General features: G+C 44.6%; 1 protein-coding gene across 2 annotated transcripts in view; it reads left to right on the forward strand.

Moving 5' to 3' along the window:
* The window catches only part of ptprub (protein tyrosine phosphatase receptor type Ub), a 372,529-nt gene that overhangs the window by 221,213 nt on the left and 134,273 nt on the right, over nucleotides 1–17,043 (forward strand). For both annotated transcript variants that reach the window (XM_083662513.1, XM_083662512.1), the window contains exons 5-6: nucleotides 822–937; nucleotides 12,067–12,241. In XM_083662513.1, coding sequence (XP_083518639.1) covers nucleotides 822–937; nucleotides 12,067–12,241 — 291 coding nt within the window. The remainder of the gene's footprint in view (nucleotides 1–821; nucleotides 938–12,066; nucleotides 12,242–17,043) is intronic.

Consider the following 17,043-nt stretch of genomic DNA (forward strand, 5'->3'; position numbering starts at 1 on the left):
ATTACTTTATTAGTTAGTCTGAAGTTAGCCTTGAGTTTTGCATTGCTCAACACTTGGCTATAGGCTATAGAGACTAAAACCATTGTTGGCCTAATTTTTCATAAACAAAGGTTGGGGCTTGAGCAGAACACACTACCATGTGTTTAATGTTAGGGGCTTGCTTAAACAGGAAGATGTTTGATGAAAGTGAGAATATGTCAATATTTATTATTATTATTATTGTTATGACGTGTAGTTCTTAAGCCTGTGGAGAATAACGCAGTATGCACGATCTGATCACTCTTCCTTAAATAAAGTTTGCTGTGAAGCGTTTGTACAGAGGCATGTTTTTGGTTTTACTTCTTCATATTATACTTGCAGTTATCTAGGCAATATTGATGTTTCTATTATGCATTATATTCACTAAATCTTGCTTCAAACGACCCACATTGGGCTTCAAACGGCCCAAATTTTTCGGCCTGGCCTGCTTGGTATCTAATGCCTGGCCTGAATTATGATCCCAGTCCACCCCTGATTGGAATAGCCAGCTGATCTTTCATCCAGAAATGCATGAAATTCCTGTTTGTATTTTTGAAGATAAAAAAGGTTGCTTGTATGCCTGACTGGCACTGTGAATGCTTGACAGGTAATGGAATATTTTGGTCTCTCTCCACCCTCCCCCCTCTCTCTCTCTCCACCCCTCTCTCTCTCTCTCTCTCTCTCTCTCTCCCTCTATGTCTCTCTCCACCCCCCCTCTCTCTCTCTCTCTCTCCCTCTGTCTCTCTCCCCCCCCCCCCCCCCTCTCTCTCTCTCTCTCTCTCTCTCGCCCTCTGTCTCTTTAGATAAGGCGCCCCACTTCTCCAGGCTAGGAGATGAAGAGGTCAACGCCGGGCAAAATGCCACCTTCCAGTGTGTCGCTTCAGGAAGGGCATCAGAGGCTGAGAAGTTCCTGCTGGAGGTCAGTGACTTGATGGTGGAGCTTTTGGACAGAATAACCTGTGTCTTTTATATAACTGTTAGGGCTTTCACACCGGCAGGGCTCCGTGCCGGTTCCGGTTCCCGAACCCAAATTTGAACCGGTCGGCGCGTTCAGACCGAAAAAATAATTGGTTCGGAACCTGAAAAGTTGGTTCTCAGTGGAACCAAAAAATAGTTGGTTTTTCCTTGGGAACCGTGACATCATCAGTGGGCATGTCTCAGTCTAGGCTGTGAAAACGAGCAGGAAGGAGAAGAAGGCAGTGACAACATGGAGAAAAATAATTTGCAGTGGTCTGCTGAGGAAACCAAATGTTTAGTGGCGATTTGGGCATCTACCGAATCTCAAGAAAAGCTAGAAAGCAGTACAAGAAAGAGCAAGTCGTATGCCGAACTTGCGGAAGAGATGGCCAAGGCTGGGTTCACTCGAACGCCAGACCAAATAATTAATCAACTTAAAAAACTGAAGAATAACCGAATAATGTCCTCCCACTTTGGTTCCGCTTAAACTGGTGTGAACACGGGCTGGTTCGCCAGAAAGCACCAAGGTTCTGAGACTCCAGAACGGAGCCAGAGCCAGAACCAGAACCGTGTCTGTCTGAAAGCGGTATGAGTGATGTGTTTTGATACAAAATAAGGTATCAACCGCCGACTGTTGGAGAACTTACTGTCTGCCCTTGGTTGATAAGTTATCTAGAACTTTAGAAGCATTGAATGATCAACTTTTTTTCCTTTTCTTTTTCTCAATAATAATCATAAACTCTTCACATAGTGTGCTCTGCAGTGCAGACTGTTGATGCTCCAGTAAAGATGGCAGACGGTGTTTTAATGCAGTGAAGGCCACCGCGGCCCTGGAGCCTCTTCAGTCCAGTGCGTTTGAAAAAGTCCCATGACGTCTGAGATCATAGTGTTCTTTGCTTTTATTCAAATCAAATGCTCTGTTTTAGATATCTCCCATTTCATGGCGAATGATCTGGACCTGTGAAGGTCGGACACAGTCTGAATAAGTCTGTGTGTGAAGGTCCTCTCTTTACGTAGCCCTGATTTATTTATTTATTTAAAAAGGATCCCCATTAGCTGATGCTTGTGGCACCAGCTAATCTTCCTGGGGTCCAAATACAATACAATAATGCGATACAATACAAGTCTTATATACATATATACGATCACATTTGTGTGATGTTTACAAGTTATCATAATACATAATATATATCAGGTATGTGTAATATAACACATTTGCATTTTGGGTGGGTCACAAGTTACAAGTGACATTGTACATACATTTGTGAGAATACAAAATGGAGTTGCTCGTGACCAGCTGGACTATTGATCAGCTGTTAAGTAATGTGACCAGCTGGACTATTGATCAGCTGTTAAGTAATGTGTTCTTAAATGGAATTTGAAAGAGGACTTATTGTTTGATTGACGTATGTGATGGGGGCAGCTGTTCCAATGACTGATGGCACGATAGATGACTGTTTTTTCAAGGCGTTTGATTTAGGGCGAGGTAACATGATTTGGTCGTCAACTGCTGTTCTGGTGAGGTGACTATGGATGTTCCTGCATTTGACAATTTGACTGTGAATGAATTGGGGTTTGGTGGTTACTACTATTACTGTTGCTAAAGAATGTGACTGTGCTTAAGGCAAGCCTTTTCTCAACTGCTAACCATGAGAGTTTACAGTGCATGCTGTCTGTGTTTGTTCTTATGGGGCAATGTAAAACAAGTCTGGCGGCTTTGTTCTGGACAATCTGTAGTGACTGATGAAAGGATGAAAATGCATTGTGCTTCTGTAGGGTGCCGTGCACACCGGACGTGTGTATTTGAGAAGCCAGCGCCTTTCTGCAATTCATTCTCTATGGTAAGGAGGCGCTAGGCGCCCTCCTCTTTCAAGGACCGCACCTGGCGTTTAGGCGCTCTTGGCGGCTAGTGTTTTTTGGCAGAGCGCTCTGGGCGTCTCAAGCTGAAGAACATTTGGAGGAAAAGCGCGCTGCTCATCATTGTCACTCCTCCTACCTCTTCTCCTGCCAGGGGGATCTTCAACCTCCGCTGCTGCCAGAATTGGCAATAATCTGGTTTTCATGTTTACAATGCGAACACTCAACAACATCAAACTAGGGATGCACCGATTGCGATTTTCTTGGCCGGTTCCGATTTCCGATTTTTGAATAGTCTGACTTGCCGATATCGATTTTGGCCGATTCCGATTTTCTTTCTAAGAATTGACAGCTTACACAAACATTTTTGTAACTTTGCTTTAATAGAAAATTAAGATTCATGTCACAATTCTTATCATTTGCATGAGGTAGGACCATCTCACTCAAACACATCTCAAAATAAAAGTGTTCCAGGTTACTGAACAGAGCTTTTCTTTTTTTGTGCAAATACAATGAATATACATTTTTTTTATTCCAGTATATCACAGCTATCATGCATTTACTTTTCCAAAAGAAAACCGGTGCAACAGAACATCAAAATGTTATCCATGGACAAGGAGTTTATGCCCTGGCTCCTCCAGACCTTCGAAGCCACGCCCACTCCACAGTTGTGGATTTGGCTGTTCTGAAGAGGAAATGAGTTTATGAGTTGACGATTCAAGCTGAATATTAGAGTTTGCACACAGAATAGAGCTGTCACTTTTTCCCAAAATAAAGTTCGAACAAACTTTAATTGCCCGCAAAATGTTCGAATTTGAAGTTAATTGGTTAATTATTTTTATTTTTTATTTTTTTTGCAGGCCAGGCCAGGCCACCGGGCATCGGCCCGACGTGCCCGATTATGCAGTCCACGCCTGCCGGTTACATCGTATAAATATATATAATATAATATTAAATATTAAAAGAATATAAAAAAAAAATCCTCAGCTGTCCTCATGGTCCAGTCAGTCAGCTCCTCCCCGCTCCCGGCAGGCGCGGACTGCATAATCGGGGCACGTCGGGCACATTTTTTTAATTAACACATTCACTGCCAGCCGTTTTTTTTTTACTGTAGGTAGCTTCTGCCAGAGGGTTTTTTTGAGGATTCTGGCTCATCTTTCAAGACCCGAGGATTCTTTTCTGCTAAGATTTTGTGAACACAAAATATCTCAAAAGAACTAATAGAATGTGTGCTTTCTCTGTCTAAAAGAGTTAGTTTGTAGAGTTAGTAGTTATGTAGGCATTAGCACTTGAATACAGCATGGTTTCAGCGTCTGAAAATTTAAGCTGAGATAAATAGCTTTTTGTGAAATTCGATAGAACAGTCACTTTAACCATTCATTTTTGGCATCAGTAAGACGTCAGACATCTAAACAATAGTTTTGAACAGTAATTTCCTCCATAACAGCAGGAAACCCCCCTCTACTTCAAACTCCTCCCTCCGTGTGTGTTCTTCTTGGCTGCAGCGGGCGTGTCACAAGCTCGTTTCTGCTGCTGCTCCTGCTGCTGCTCCTGTCTGCTGGCGGCCGCTGGGCGAGGATGGGCTCGCTCGTTTCTTGGGGTTTCGGTTGAGAAACCCCAAGAAACGGGGTTTCTTTTGCGATTCTGGTCTTATTTATGCTGCGTGTTTCAAAGTGTGTTGCACCCATAATCTATTATGCAAATTTGCAATCCCCCACCGCCAGCAATCAGCGCGAAAGCGAAAGCGTTTTCGCCAATCCATTTTACAGTATGAGAATGGTTTCATCGCGCGTTCCCCTGCAGTTTTGGCTCGGCTTTTTCTAGTCTGGAGTCTCTAGTGCTCAGCACTGTCGCCACTTAGTGGGTCGGTGGAATGGGTTGTACACGTTCGGCGGCTCCAATATTTATATAAGAGATGTAAAAGGGTTAGATCAACGTCCCACCGTCAACATTTTTTTTTTTTTTTTTTTTGACGTATCAACTCGTCATTGGCAGTCAACCGTTGGATTTTTTTTGACGTATCAACTCGTCAATGGCAGTGAACGTGTTAAAAACAATTAATAATTCGAACAGGTCAATTACATTCGAACATGCCCCCCCCTCCCCCACATTCGAAGTTAAATTCGAATTTCGAATAAAAAGTGACAGCTCTAACACAGAGTCCGAAATTTCGTATGCGTTTTTTTTAATCCGCCATCCGCAAAAGAGAAATCGTCGCGCACGGAAAACCTTGAACACTGAGTCCGATGCGTTTTATTATTATGTTCGTCGCAATATGAAACAAATAGGCTGACATTCACCTCGCCAAGCCGGCTGTGGTGCACTGCGGCCGTGCTGCAGGGGAGAGGTCAAAACTACCTTTGACCTTTGAGAGGGAGCAGAGAGGGAGGTGAGCGAGCCGCTCAGACTGGACTCCAGCTGAGCGCGACTCGGCCAGTTGTTCCTCCGTGGCTTATTTTCGACTTGCATGTGTGACAAACTGTGAGCTTTCTCTTCTTCACTGACGGTGAAAAATGTCCACACTGAGGAGGATATGCTGGCGTGTGTGGTGTGGTGTGGTGGCTGTCTCGGTGCTTTGGTTGTGCGCGCACATCACGTGAAAGAAGGGGGGGGGGGGGGGGGGGGGGCAACCGGCACACAGAATCGGATATGTAGACTGACCGGGTCACCGGTCACGGCCGATCAGCTGAAAATCGGCCATTTCCGATCCCGATGAATCGGTGCATCTCTACATCAAACAGACAAAACTAGCTGGCTACCGTCCCGTGTGATCGCTGTGTCCTGAACTGTACTGCGCACGACTGCAAGGGAAAAACAAAACAAAACACACACATAAAACGCCCAGTGCGCTGCTGTGTTTTGTGCGCTGTGGAGGTGCTCTTGACATGATAAATACACATGTCCTGTCTGCACGCCACCTAAAGCTGCATTTCCCCGCTCTCATGCTGCAATCACTGTGCAGCCACACATCCACCATCTACTGTAGATCACCACTGACTGACTGCAGCACCTATCAATCACTGTGCAGCCACACATCCACCATCTACTGTGTATCACCACTGACTGACTGCAGCACCTATCAATCACTGTGCAGCCACACATCCACCATCTACTGTAGATCACCACTGACTGACTGCAGCACCTATCAATCACTGTGCAGCCACACATCCACCATCTACTGTAGATCACCACTGACTGACTGCAGCACCTATCAATCACTGTGCAGCCACACATCCACCATCTACTGTGTATCACCACTGACTGACTGCAGCACCTATCAATCACTGTGCAGCCACACATCCACCATCTACTGTAGATCACCACTGACTGACTGCAGCACCTATCAATCACTGTGCAGCCACACATCCACCATCTACTGTGTATCACCACTGACTGACTGCAGCACCTATCAATCACTGTGCAGCCACACATCCACCATCTACTGTGTATCACCACTGACTGACTGCAGCACCTATCAATCACTGTGCAGCCACACATCCACCATCTACTGTAGATCACCACTGACTGACTGCAGCACCTATCAATCACTGTGCAGCCACACATCCACCATCTACTGTGTATCACCACTGACTGACTGCAGCACCTATCAATCACTGTGCAGCCACACATCCACCATCTACTGTAGATCACCACTGACTGACTGCAGCACCTATCAATCATGGTTGATGAGCCTCCCCATCCACCTCTCTAAATGTTCAAGCCGCCAATTTAGTCACCAAGGATGAAGACGAATGTGTCTGCTAATTAGTAGGTGTTCCTGTAGAGCTGCCTGCTGTCACAACATCTCAAGGCCTCTTCAGCGCCTCCCCTACCTCTCCTTTGTCTGCTGGTCCCTCTTGTAAATGGTAAATGGTAAATGGCCTGCATTTATATAGCGCTTTTATCCAAAGCGCTTTACAGTCAGTAGGTACATTCACCCATTCACACACCGATGGCGGCAGGCTACCACGCAGGGTGCTGGCACACCAACGGGAGCAATTTGGGGTTCAGTGTAGGGATGTCACGATACTAGAATGTCTACTTCGATACTGATACCCAGGAAAATATCGATACTCGATACCATTTTCGATACCACGGGAATTGGGGGGTTGATGACACATCAAGAGGCATAAAAATAAAGTTAAGACAGATGGACGGACAGACGCACACTTCTCCATAATCTAGACCTGATAAAACTGAATTTAGACAGCAGATTAGCCCTGATCTAGCCACCAGCCTATCAGAACACGTTTAGCTTGTTGAAGCAAGAGATACCCACCAATGATAGGGAGGGAAAAATCTGTCATTTTTCATTAAAAGAAAGCACTGATAGTATCAAAACTGTTGCAAATGAGTATTGTATCCATTTAAATTTTGTAGTATTGATACTTTCGATACTATCGATACCTGTTGAAAATGAGTATTGTATCCGATTCAAATTTTCAGTATCAATACTTTTCAATACTATCGATGCTTTTGACAACCCTAGTTCAGTGTCTTGCCCAAGGACACTTCGACTTGCAGAGTGGAGGACCCGGGAATCGAACCACCGACCTCTTTTATCCAAAGCGATTAAGTGGACGACCCGCTCTACCTCCTGAGCTACAGCCGCCCTCTTGTCTTCCCATTTGACCCTGTCTGTGCCAGGCATGACTGTCTTCCCCAGCCGTTGTTGTCGTTCGCCGTTGTTGCACCCTTTAGTGTTGCTCAGTGTGTAACACCGTAGCAGCTGCACACCGATCTTAGCCGCAGCCTGCTCTTCAGATTAACAGATCGTTTTGTCGTTTCTCTCACCAGTTAGCTGCAGCCAGATTGTGTATCTAACATCAAGTGCTCCTCAAGCTTCATTTGATTTCCCCTGATTTCCCCCGTCTCGTTTGTTGTGATCGCCGCACACACGGCGTGGAGACGAGGAGACAGAGGAGATATGAGTGTATGATTGAGACTTGGATTGTCTTTCTGCGGTCATAAGATGCTTCACCCTAATCACTGGATATGTGTTTTTGTGTTTGTTTGTGAGCGCTGGGCCTGAGGTCTGTGCGGTTTGTGGGTTTCTTGTTGAAGTCCAACACAAACATCTTGACCCCACATGCCTCTCCTCCCTCCCAGAGGAGACCAGGGTTGTTCTTCACAACCTGTTAGAACCTGTTAAAACCCAGCAGAGAAAAATATCAAGTCCACCTTCCTTTTCCATACAGACAGAATGGCCTCCTAACCACTAGAAGGTCAGGTTCAAGGTCTTCTGCTGAAGACGGTATAGTGGCTGTAATGTAATGGTGTGGAACAATGTGAGAAATGCCTCTTAGGGTTCAACAGCGCTGTGCACATACAACATTACTTTGAATCTGTCTCCCTCTCTCTCTCTCTCTCTCTCTCTCTCTCTCTCTCTGTGTCTCTCTCTCTCTCTCTCTCTCTCTGTGTGTGTGTCCCTCTCTCTCTCTCTCTCTCTGTGTCCCTCTCTCTCTCTGTCTCTCTCTCTCTCTCTCTCTCTCTCTCTCTCTCTCTCTCTCTCTGTGTCTCTCTCTCTCTCTCTCTCTCTCTCTCTCTCTCTCTGTGTGTGTGTCCCTCTCTCTCTCTCTCTCTCTCTCTGTGTCCCTCTCTCTCTCTGTCTCTCTCTCTCTCTCTCTCTCTCTCTCTCTCTCTCTGTGTCCCTCTCTCTCTCTCCTCTCTCTCTCTCTCTCTCTCTCTCTCTCTCTGTGTGTCCCTCTCTCTCTCTGTCTCTCTCTCTCTCTCTCTCTCTCTGTCTCTCTCTCTCTCTCTCTCTCTCTCTCTCTCTATCTGTCTCCCTCTCTCTCTCTTTTCCACTCTCTGCACCAATCATTGATAGGGTTGGGGGGGAAAATCGATACACCATAGTTTCGCGATATTTTTCCTGACGATATTGTACTGATGTTTGGACGCCAAGTATCGATATAAAAAAAAAAAAAAATTGCAGCCATGCCAGGCCACCGGGCATCTGCCCGAAGCGCCCGATGGTGCAGTCCGCGCCTGCAGTGGCGTATTGAGTCCAGAGAAGCTTAATAATGTAGCCTACATTTTGGGCCAAAACAAAACAAAACAAAAAAACATGTTTTACTTCCGGTGAGGTTAAGGAAAAGGTAGGAAAAGGAGTTAGACAATATATCGAAATATCGCAATATTCAATATATCGCAATATCCAATATATATTGCGATATCGGTGATATCGCAATACTATCGTATCGTGACTCAAGTATCGTTTTAGTATCGTATCGTGGGCATCTGGTGATTCCCACCCCTAATGACTGTAAATAAAATGGACGGTGCTGCGGCTCTAAACTACAGGTTTGGGGGTTCTAGAGCAGAACACAAGACGTCTGCTCAGATGTGCGTTTACTGCGGTGGTTAAATCCCCGATCGTGTCTGCCTGGGCTGGGCTATCAGCTAAATTCTAACTTTGCTGAATGGATAGAACGGGGGAATTTACCCCATCCTGACCCCGCCCCCAGGCTAACCCAGCGTCTATTGTGGGCGTTCCTAGAGCCTGTATGGGCGTTCCCAGACATGCAGACTGTCTCTATAGTCTATCTATAGAGGCTGTAAACATGCTTAGTCCTGTTACAATGTGGGGCATTTAAACGATGCGGGGGTGAACGGGAACGACTCCCTTTCGGGGTGCAGCCTCAAGTGGCCATTCGAGGAACTACAGCCTTCAGGATCACTTCCGCAGCTTCCTCTGTAAAACCCCTGAGCTCGCCCACCGGCGCCAAACTCGCTTTTGTTATGCCTCCGCCGGCGATAGCCAGGCCGGAGGCATTATGGATCCGGGTTGTCCGTCCGTACGTCCGTACGATGTTTGTTAACGCGATATCTGAGGAACGCCTTGACGGAATTTCATCAAATTTGCCTCAAACATCGACTCGGACTCAAGGATGATCTGATTAGATTTTGGTGGTCAAAGGTCAAAGGTCAAGGTCACTGTGACCTCTCGAACGCCATTTTCAAGCTTGTTAACGCGATATCTCAGGAATGCCTTGACGGAATTGAATCAAACTTGTCTCAAACATCGACTTGGACTCAAGGATGAACGGATTACATTTTGGTGGTCAAAGTTCAAGGTCACTGTGACCTCACACACCCAATTTCCAAGCTCTGTAACGCAACATCACAGGAGCGCCTTGACGGAATTTCTTCCAATTTGCCTCAAATGGCGATTTGGACTGAAGAATGAACTAATGGCGGAGGCATAAGCCCGCGTTGCGGTCGTTCTAGTTTTTGTTCTTTTTCTCGGCCGCTCTCCCAGAGATGTATTCTACGATAAAAAGCTGTTTCCTTTTCAGTTCTATAGCAAAAACACACATCGTCTACTTCTTCACCCCACTACTCATCCATTATATTAGACTCGCTATTAAACGGACTAAACCTTAATGCATTAAAACCATTCAAACCCATCTGTCTCACAAATCAAACGGCTGTTAAACGTTTTGCTTCAATAAGGCCGGACGCCGAGGAGGACTTAGGTTGTGTATGGGCGCCATTAAGGGATGACACCCCATAATAATCACTATTATTTTAACAAGATTTCATTTGTTTGTATTAAAGCCTGATTATTCTTTTATGTGATTAAATCAGGGAAATGCTCTCGCTCGTTCTAATTAAATTGCAACGCAATTGGACAATCATCCTTTTTAATCACTCAACTCAAACGAGAACTGACCCAGATAGCGATGATTTAAATGCATTTTCCTGCTTATATTGTTTAGAGGAGAGTCTTGGGACTCGGGGGGGAAATAGCTGTGCATAGGGCGGTAATAGGTAATATATACACGTGTGTGTGTGTGTGTGTGTGTGTGTGTGTGTGTGTGTGTGTGTGTGTGTGTGTGTGTGTGTGTGTGGATGGTTGGGTGCGTGCCGTGTGTGAGTTAGAGCCCGACCGATATATCGGTCCACCGATATTATCGGCCGATATTGGCCGATAACCGATATATCGGTATCGGCCGATATGCCGATATTTTTTTATTTTGTATTTTTTAAGTTATACACAGCATGTCGTGTATATTTGATCTTTTTTCTTAACTCAAGTTATATTTTATATTTGTTCTGTTTGTGTTTTTGTATTTCTAGTTATTTATAATTATTAAATTCCCAGTTCGGTTTACCGTTTCATTGCATTGATGTCTGCCTTCGGGCTGTATGTCAAATACGCCGAATTTAAAACGCCGAGTTTAATTGTATGTTTAATAAGGAATATGCTATTTGCACCTGTATGTCAAATACGGCGAATTTAAAATGTTGAATCACGTCTAAAGTATGCACACGACATGTGCACCTATGTGCAGTGAATATGCCACTGTCTCTGACTTGTCTTATCACTATACCGCCTTATTGCTTGTTGTGTCTCTTGTTGTTTTTGCACTCATATGCCTTGTTATATTTGTACTATGTTGTAAACGGAGTCTACAGCACAAGAATTTCACACGTGATACTTGTACCATGGAGTGACAATAAAAATCTTGAATCTTGAATCTTTAATTTTGGACAATAAAGTTGATTGATAAGCTGTAAAATATCCTGCCTACATTACATATCTCAAGTCATGTCAAGTCATATCTTTGTCAAGTGTTTGATATTTGAGGGATCATTGCAAAATAATTGTGTAATATAATGTGTATTATATAATATAAGAATATCGGCCGATATATCGATATCGGAATTTTTTTACTTCCTAATATCGGTATCGGTATCGGCCTCCAAAATCCAGGTATCGGTTTGGCTCTAGTGTGAGTGAGTGTGTGTGAATACATTTTTGCTTTGACATATATATTAGGAGTGTTATAACTGTGTGTGTGTGTGTGTGTGTGTGTGTGTGTGTGTGTGTGTGTGTATTGCACATCATGAGAGCTGTGTGTGTGTGTGTGTGTGTGTGTGTGTGTGTGTGTGTGTGTGTGTATGTATTGCACATCATGAGAGCTGTGTGTGTGTGTGTGTGTGTGTGTGTGTGTATGTATTGCACATCATGAGAGCTGTGTGTGTGTGTGTGTGTGTGTGTGTGTGTGTGTGTGTGTGTGTATTGCACATCATGAGAGCTGTGTGTGTGTGTGTGTGTGTGTGTGTGTGTGTGTGTGTGTGTGTGTCCGTGTGTGTGTGTGTGTGTGTGTGTGTGTGTGTGTGTGTGTGTGTGTGTGTGTGTGTGTGTGTGTGTGTGTGTGTGTGTGTGAGAGGGACATGTGTTAACCCGTCCTCTTGTCTCTGACCCTGTTGTGTCCCTGCTTCCAGAGGCACACTGGAGACGTAACATCAGTGGCGTCGGTCAAGCACCTGAGTCACCGGCGCTTTGTGGCGTCCTTCCAGCTGGCGGTGGTGCAGCGGACGGACCAGGACCTCTACCGCTGTGTCACGCAGTCGCCCAGGGGCTCCGGGGTCTCTAACTTTGCTGAGCTCATCGTCAAAGGTAAAACGCGGTAAACTCTGATCTCCATCCTTTCCTCACCCATATCATTCTCTCTTGGTCTTCTCTCTGTCTGTCTCCCTCCATGTGTTTTCTGTCATCCCGGGCCTCCACTTCTTCCTATTTTTGATGGTAAGATATTACTCATATCTCATATCTCATAGATATGAGCAAAACAAACAATGATACTAGTGTGAACCATAGACCGTATACAAAATATGGAAGGAGTCACCGTGAAGTCGCCCAGTGGTTTGTGGACTCGCGTTTTGAAGCCTCTAGTTTGCCGTTTTGGCCGCGGCCATCTTGGTTCCTGAGACAACGCGAGATCAGGGGTCCGTGATCGTCTTTTCTATGCTCTATTTTACTCTAAACAGGCGAGTTATATAAAACCACCCCCCCCGTACAGTTTGTCATGAAAGGTTCAATTAACCATATTAACCAATTAACCAATTAACCAAAGTGGTTTCCTGATCCAGGCTGTAAACATGTTTAATCCTGTTGTAAACGCGGGCATTTTAACATGGGCGTGAACGGGGGAATGACACTGTTTTGGAGCCGGCCTCATCCTTAGGCTTCATCTGTCCAAGCCTGAGCTTGCCTGGTGTGAACCAACATATTTTCTTTTTTCCAATATTTTATTTTAGCAGCCTTATTTTTTTTACAACACACAAACAAGGCAAACAGACAGGCTCATAGACATGAGGACGAAAGAAAAGAAAACAAAAACAAATACACATATTCTTAACACTCAGTATTGTATCATACTACCAGTCGCACAACATATCTATCTACATGCTTGCAGGACATATCGTAGGGCAAGTCACCCGTCGCCCCCAGCCTCACTGAGGTAGGCTAAAAATGGCTCCCAAATAACCAAAAATGTATTAAGTGAGTTGGCTCTCAAGAACCTAAGTCTCTCCATCCGTATAACATAGGTCATATCCGTCAGCCACAATTGAAAAGAGGGTGAAGAGGGGGACTTCCATTCCTTCAGGATGATGACACAGTTGTCCCCTGTGTCAGAGACTGTTGCACGGCCGTAGGGAAATTCAGAGAAGAGTCCGAGCAGCCGAAGATGGCGAGCTCCGCCTCCGGCTGAAGGGTTATTTTGTAGGCTTTAGAAATACCAGTCAAATATTTTGGCCCAGAATCCTGTTAGTGAAGAACAGAACCAGAAGGCATGAGATAGTGTGCTCTCCGACACTTGACACTTGTCACACAGTGGCGAGATAGAGGGAAAGATTTTGTGTCATTTATGCTTGGAGTAGTGGAGACGGTGCGTAGAGTAGGTCAGGAGGACATCTCTACTCCACACGGTGAGCATATTGTTTTGTATAACATCGGGCTGGAAATGCAGAGACGTGTTTTTCAAATGGATTCACTCGAAGCTCCTTATTCACAAATTGTATGATACTTGATCTTTCGATGGCGAACCCAATCTCCCACATTCGTTTGTTTGCCAGGCTGGAATCGTCACGTAGGCTCAGCTGCCACAGGCACTTCACCTGATTCTGACTCTGACGCAACCCCCCCTCCCCCCTCCTCCATATCATCTACCACAGATGGTGACCTCACTCCCATGACTCACTCTAACCCCACAGCCTGACAGCAGTCTGACACAGAGCCGTGTAGATAGAAGAGTCCCGACATCTCCATTCACTCCAATGGACCAGTTTTTTACTCTCAAGAGTTCCAGGAAGTAAGGTCCTGGATTAAGCAGCACTGTCGAGTTGCAGCAAGTTTGTGTTTGAAAGGGTTTTTCATCCCTTGAATCAAATTGTACATTATCAGCTTTATTTTAGCATGCAAAAGTAGCGCGAGACCCATTCCTGGCTGTTCATTGGCTAATGAGTCTCGCATTTTGGTCCTCCACTGACGCCACTCTCTCTCTAGACTAGAGGACACTAGTCTGACAGCGTTGTGATGGCATGGATCAGCAGGACGGCTTGATGGCATGTACCAAACTCCAGTCCCTCTGCTAAGAGAAGATGAGAAAAGGAAATAAGGACTCTATGCTCCTCCAAACATCACTTATTTAAAAGATTGATGCAGATCAGAGAGAGAGAGAGAGAGAGAGAGAGAGAGAGAGAGAGAGAGAGAGAGAGAGAGAGAGAGAGCATGAGAGAGAGAGAGAGAGAGCGGGAGAGAGAGAGAGAGAGAGGAGAGAGAGAGAAGAGAGAGAGAGAGAGAGAGAGAGAGAGGGGGGGGGAGAGAGAGAGAGAGAGAGAGAGAGAGAGAGAGAGAGAGCATGAGAGAGAGAGAGAGAGAGAGAGCGGGAGAGAGAGAGAGAGAGAGAGAGGAGAGAGAGAGGAGTTTGTGGCATGAAGTAAATCCTCTAGCTGGATGTAACAGTGTGGATTAGGTTGAGTGTGGTGATACAGACAGTTTGATGTGTGACTTGAGGGGTTTAGCCTCTTTTCCAGGATGTTTCTAAACCTGCTCTCCAGCAGCTGCCAGTAAACCAGGCATCAGTGAATGCGCTGATAGAAGCACCATGACATCCCCATATAATGTAATGTGCTCAGACTCTCAAAACTCTTTCAGAAAAGTATGATTGTATTTTGCACATATCTGCTCGTCGTTGCTTTCTTTGCTTTTTATTCAGGACACAGATATTATTTTTGGCACAGCTCATTTCCGCGGCAGGAGTAGATGCAGTGGCCGGCTCTAAAGCTTAATTTATACTTATTAGAAAGTGTCGCTCAGCACATGGTCGCAGACGAAATGGTGTTGCATTTATACTTCAGAGGACGTTCACCTCGGTTCAATGGTCACGTGACACTTGAACGCTATAAGCAGACAGCCAAGAGAAGAGAGGGAACGAAATGCACAGTGAAACCACCTCGGAGGCAAGATGTAACGTACTTGGCTGCAGCCGCATATAAACAGCACACAACCACACAACTCACCTCCTCTCTGTCTGGGAAATTGGTCACGACGTTCTTTGTGATTTTCACGAAGTCATACGTCAAGGACAGGCTGATAAAAATAGCGGGGACACGTTCATTCATTTCAATCGAGCGAAAACCAAAACAAGGAAGTCAAGCGCGTGCCGTCTATATAGCCAATCAGACTTGCGCGATACTATGACATAGTCAGCGACACTAGACATTTCACCAGGTAACAGACACTGCTGCTCGCCGACACTTGAAAGTGTCGACTCAAGTCCTCATTTCTGTCGGCGACCGTTTCAAAAGTGTCGGCAGACGAAGCATAAATTGGGCTTAAGTCACGTTCAAACTCAGCTGACTGCCTCTCTGTTTCATGGGAGCTGAGACAGAGTCCGTTAACGAGACTTTAATAAATCCCTTTTCCCCCAACTGCCCTGCTAAGAAGAGCCTAATCACCCCTTAATTAGTTGGATCCACTCATTTCAATTACCAGTGCTCCTCTGTAGGATCCTATAGGATTTCATGGGGGACTCATGTTAGAGGTGAGGAAATTCTCTTATTGCCCTATAGAGGACTGCAGCCAGTGTATGTAATGAATAACACATTTTTATCTTTTTCCCTAAGGTATGTTGCTGGCTTTTGTAGTGGCCCAGCGGTCATATATCGATCCTAAAAACACAGAAGATGAGAGATTTTCAGCCTTTTGAAATATAAATCTGAGTGCTGATAAAGTACTGTAGCACTGAGCCATTCTAAAAGAAAATATTTATGAATTTTGAGATTTAGATTTTGTGTATTTGAAATAATGTTCATTGAAATATTAGTGACACTGAATAGTTGATTTGCGCTATAGTCAATATTTTTGATGAATACAGACTAGATTTTCCTTTAGTTTCTGATATAATACTTTGCTTTTAGTTGAAATGTGCCTTTACATTTGTCCTTGTCCGTGGAGCAACACAGTTTTTGACCGAGACAAATTATTGGCAATCATTGCATCTTGTTAGTCCATAATTGTGTGTGATTTTACTCAATGTTCTAAATGGAGGTGCTAGTCTCTCAAGTTTAATTTGTTTTATACTCGTTGCCTTTTGACTTCAAACTTGGTGGCACATTTTGAAATACTGAAGGAGTGCTGAAACACCGAGAGCAAGGTTTAGTTTAAGAATAGTTCTGTCTACAGAGGGGAAGAGCAAAATCAAAACTAGGCTATTCACCTTATGTTCAGACCTTACAGTGGGCCAAATTCTTCCGGGTCCTTTTAACACTTCCGGCAGTTACGGCGCAAAATAAAAGAGTTGTTTTTGGAGCGGACAGTGCAGGGGGTAAAATAAATAACGTAGCCTACTACTTTGAGCTCGGTACACAGCAAGCAAGCGAGTATCCACTGTTAGCCAGGTCAGATAACGTTATCGTCGACAATGATGAGCACTTTCTTGTAAAACATACCTGGACTCCAACAAAGAAAGCTTCAGGTGGTTTTCTGTCCTCCGAGCGCAGCTCGAGCCACTTACGTCTATAAGACCCGCAGACGTTAACGTAATTCCCTGGAATGTGAGACTTAACGAGCCAGTTACATGGCGTTGCATTCTTAGACATTGCCGTTTGCTTTTATTTGGTATGTTGCATACAATTGGCTAAATTATTAGTTAATTCAGAGTTAGATGATATTGGAGCAGCCAGCCATTTTATTTTATTTTATTTTTAGCCGGAAGTTTTGATACGGCCACACAACCGGGTCAAATGGGCGTGGCTACATAAGGTGAATACTAATAAGGTAAGGAAATAAAAGACATAAATTATGAAAAAAAAACTAAAAACTAAAATCCAAATCATACAGGAACAAAAATAACAGACATTACGAAAAATATGGGTAGATTCCCTGCCTACCAACACACGAGGGTCGCAGGTTTG

This window comes from Poromitra crassiceps, assembly GCF_964638095.1.
Source record: "Poromitra crassiceps genome assembly, chromosome: 29".
Classification (NCBI taxonomy): domain Eukaryota; kingdom Metazoa; phylum Chordata; class Actinopteri; order Beryciformes; family Melamphaidae; genus Poromitra; species Poromitra crassiceps.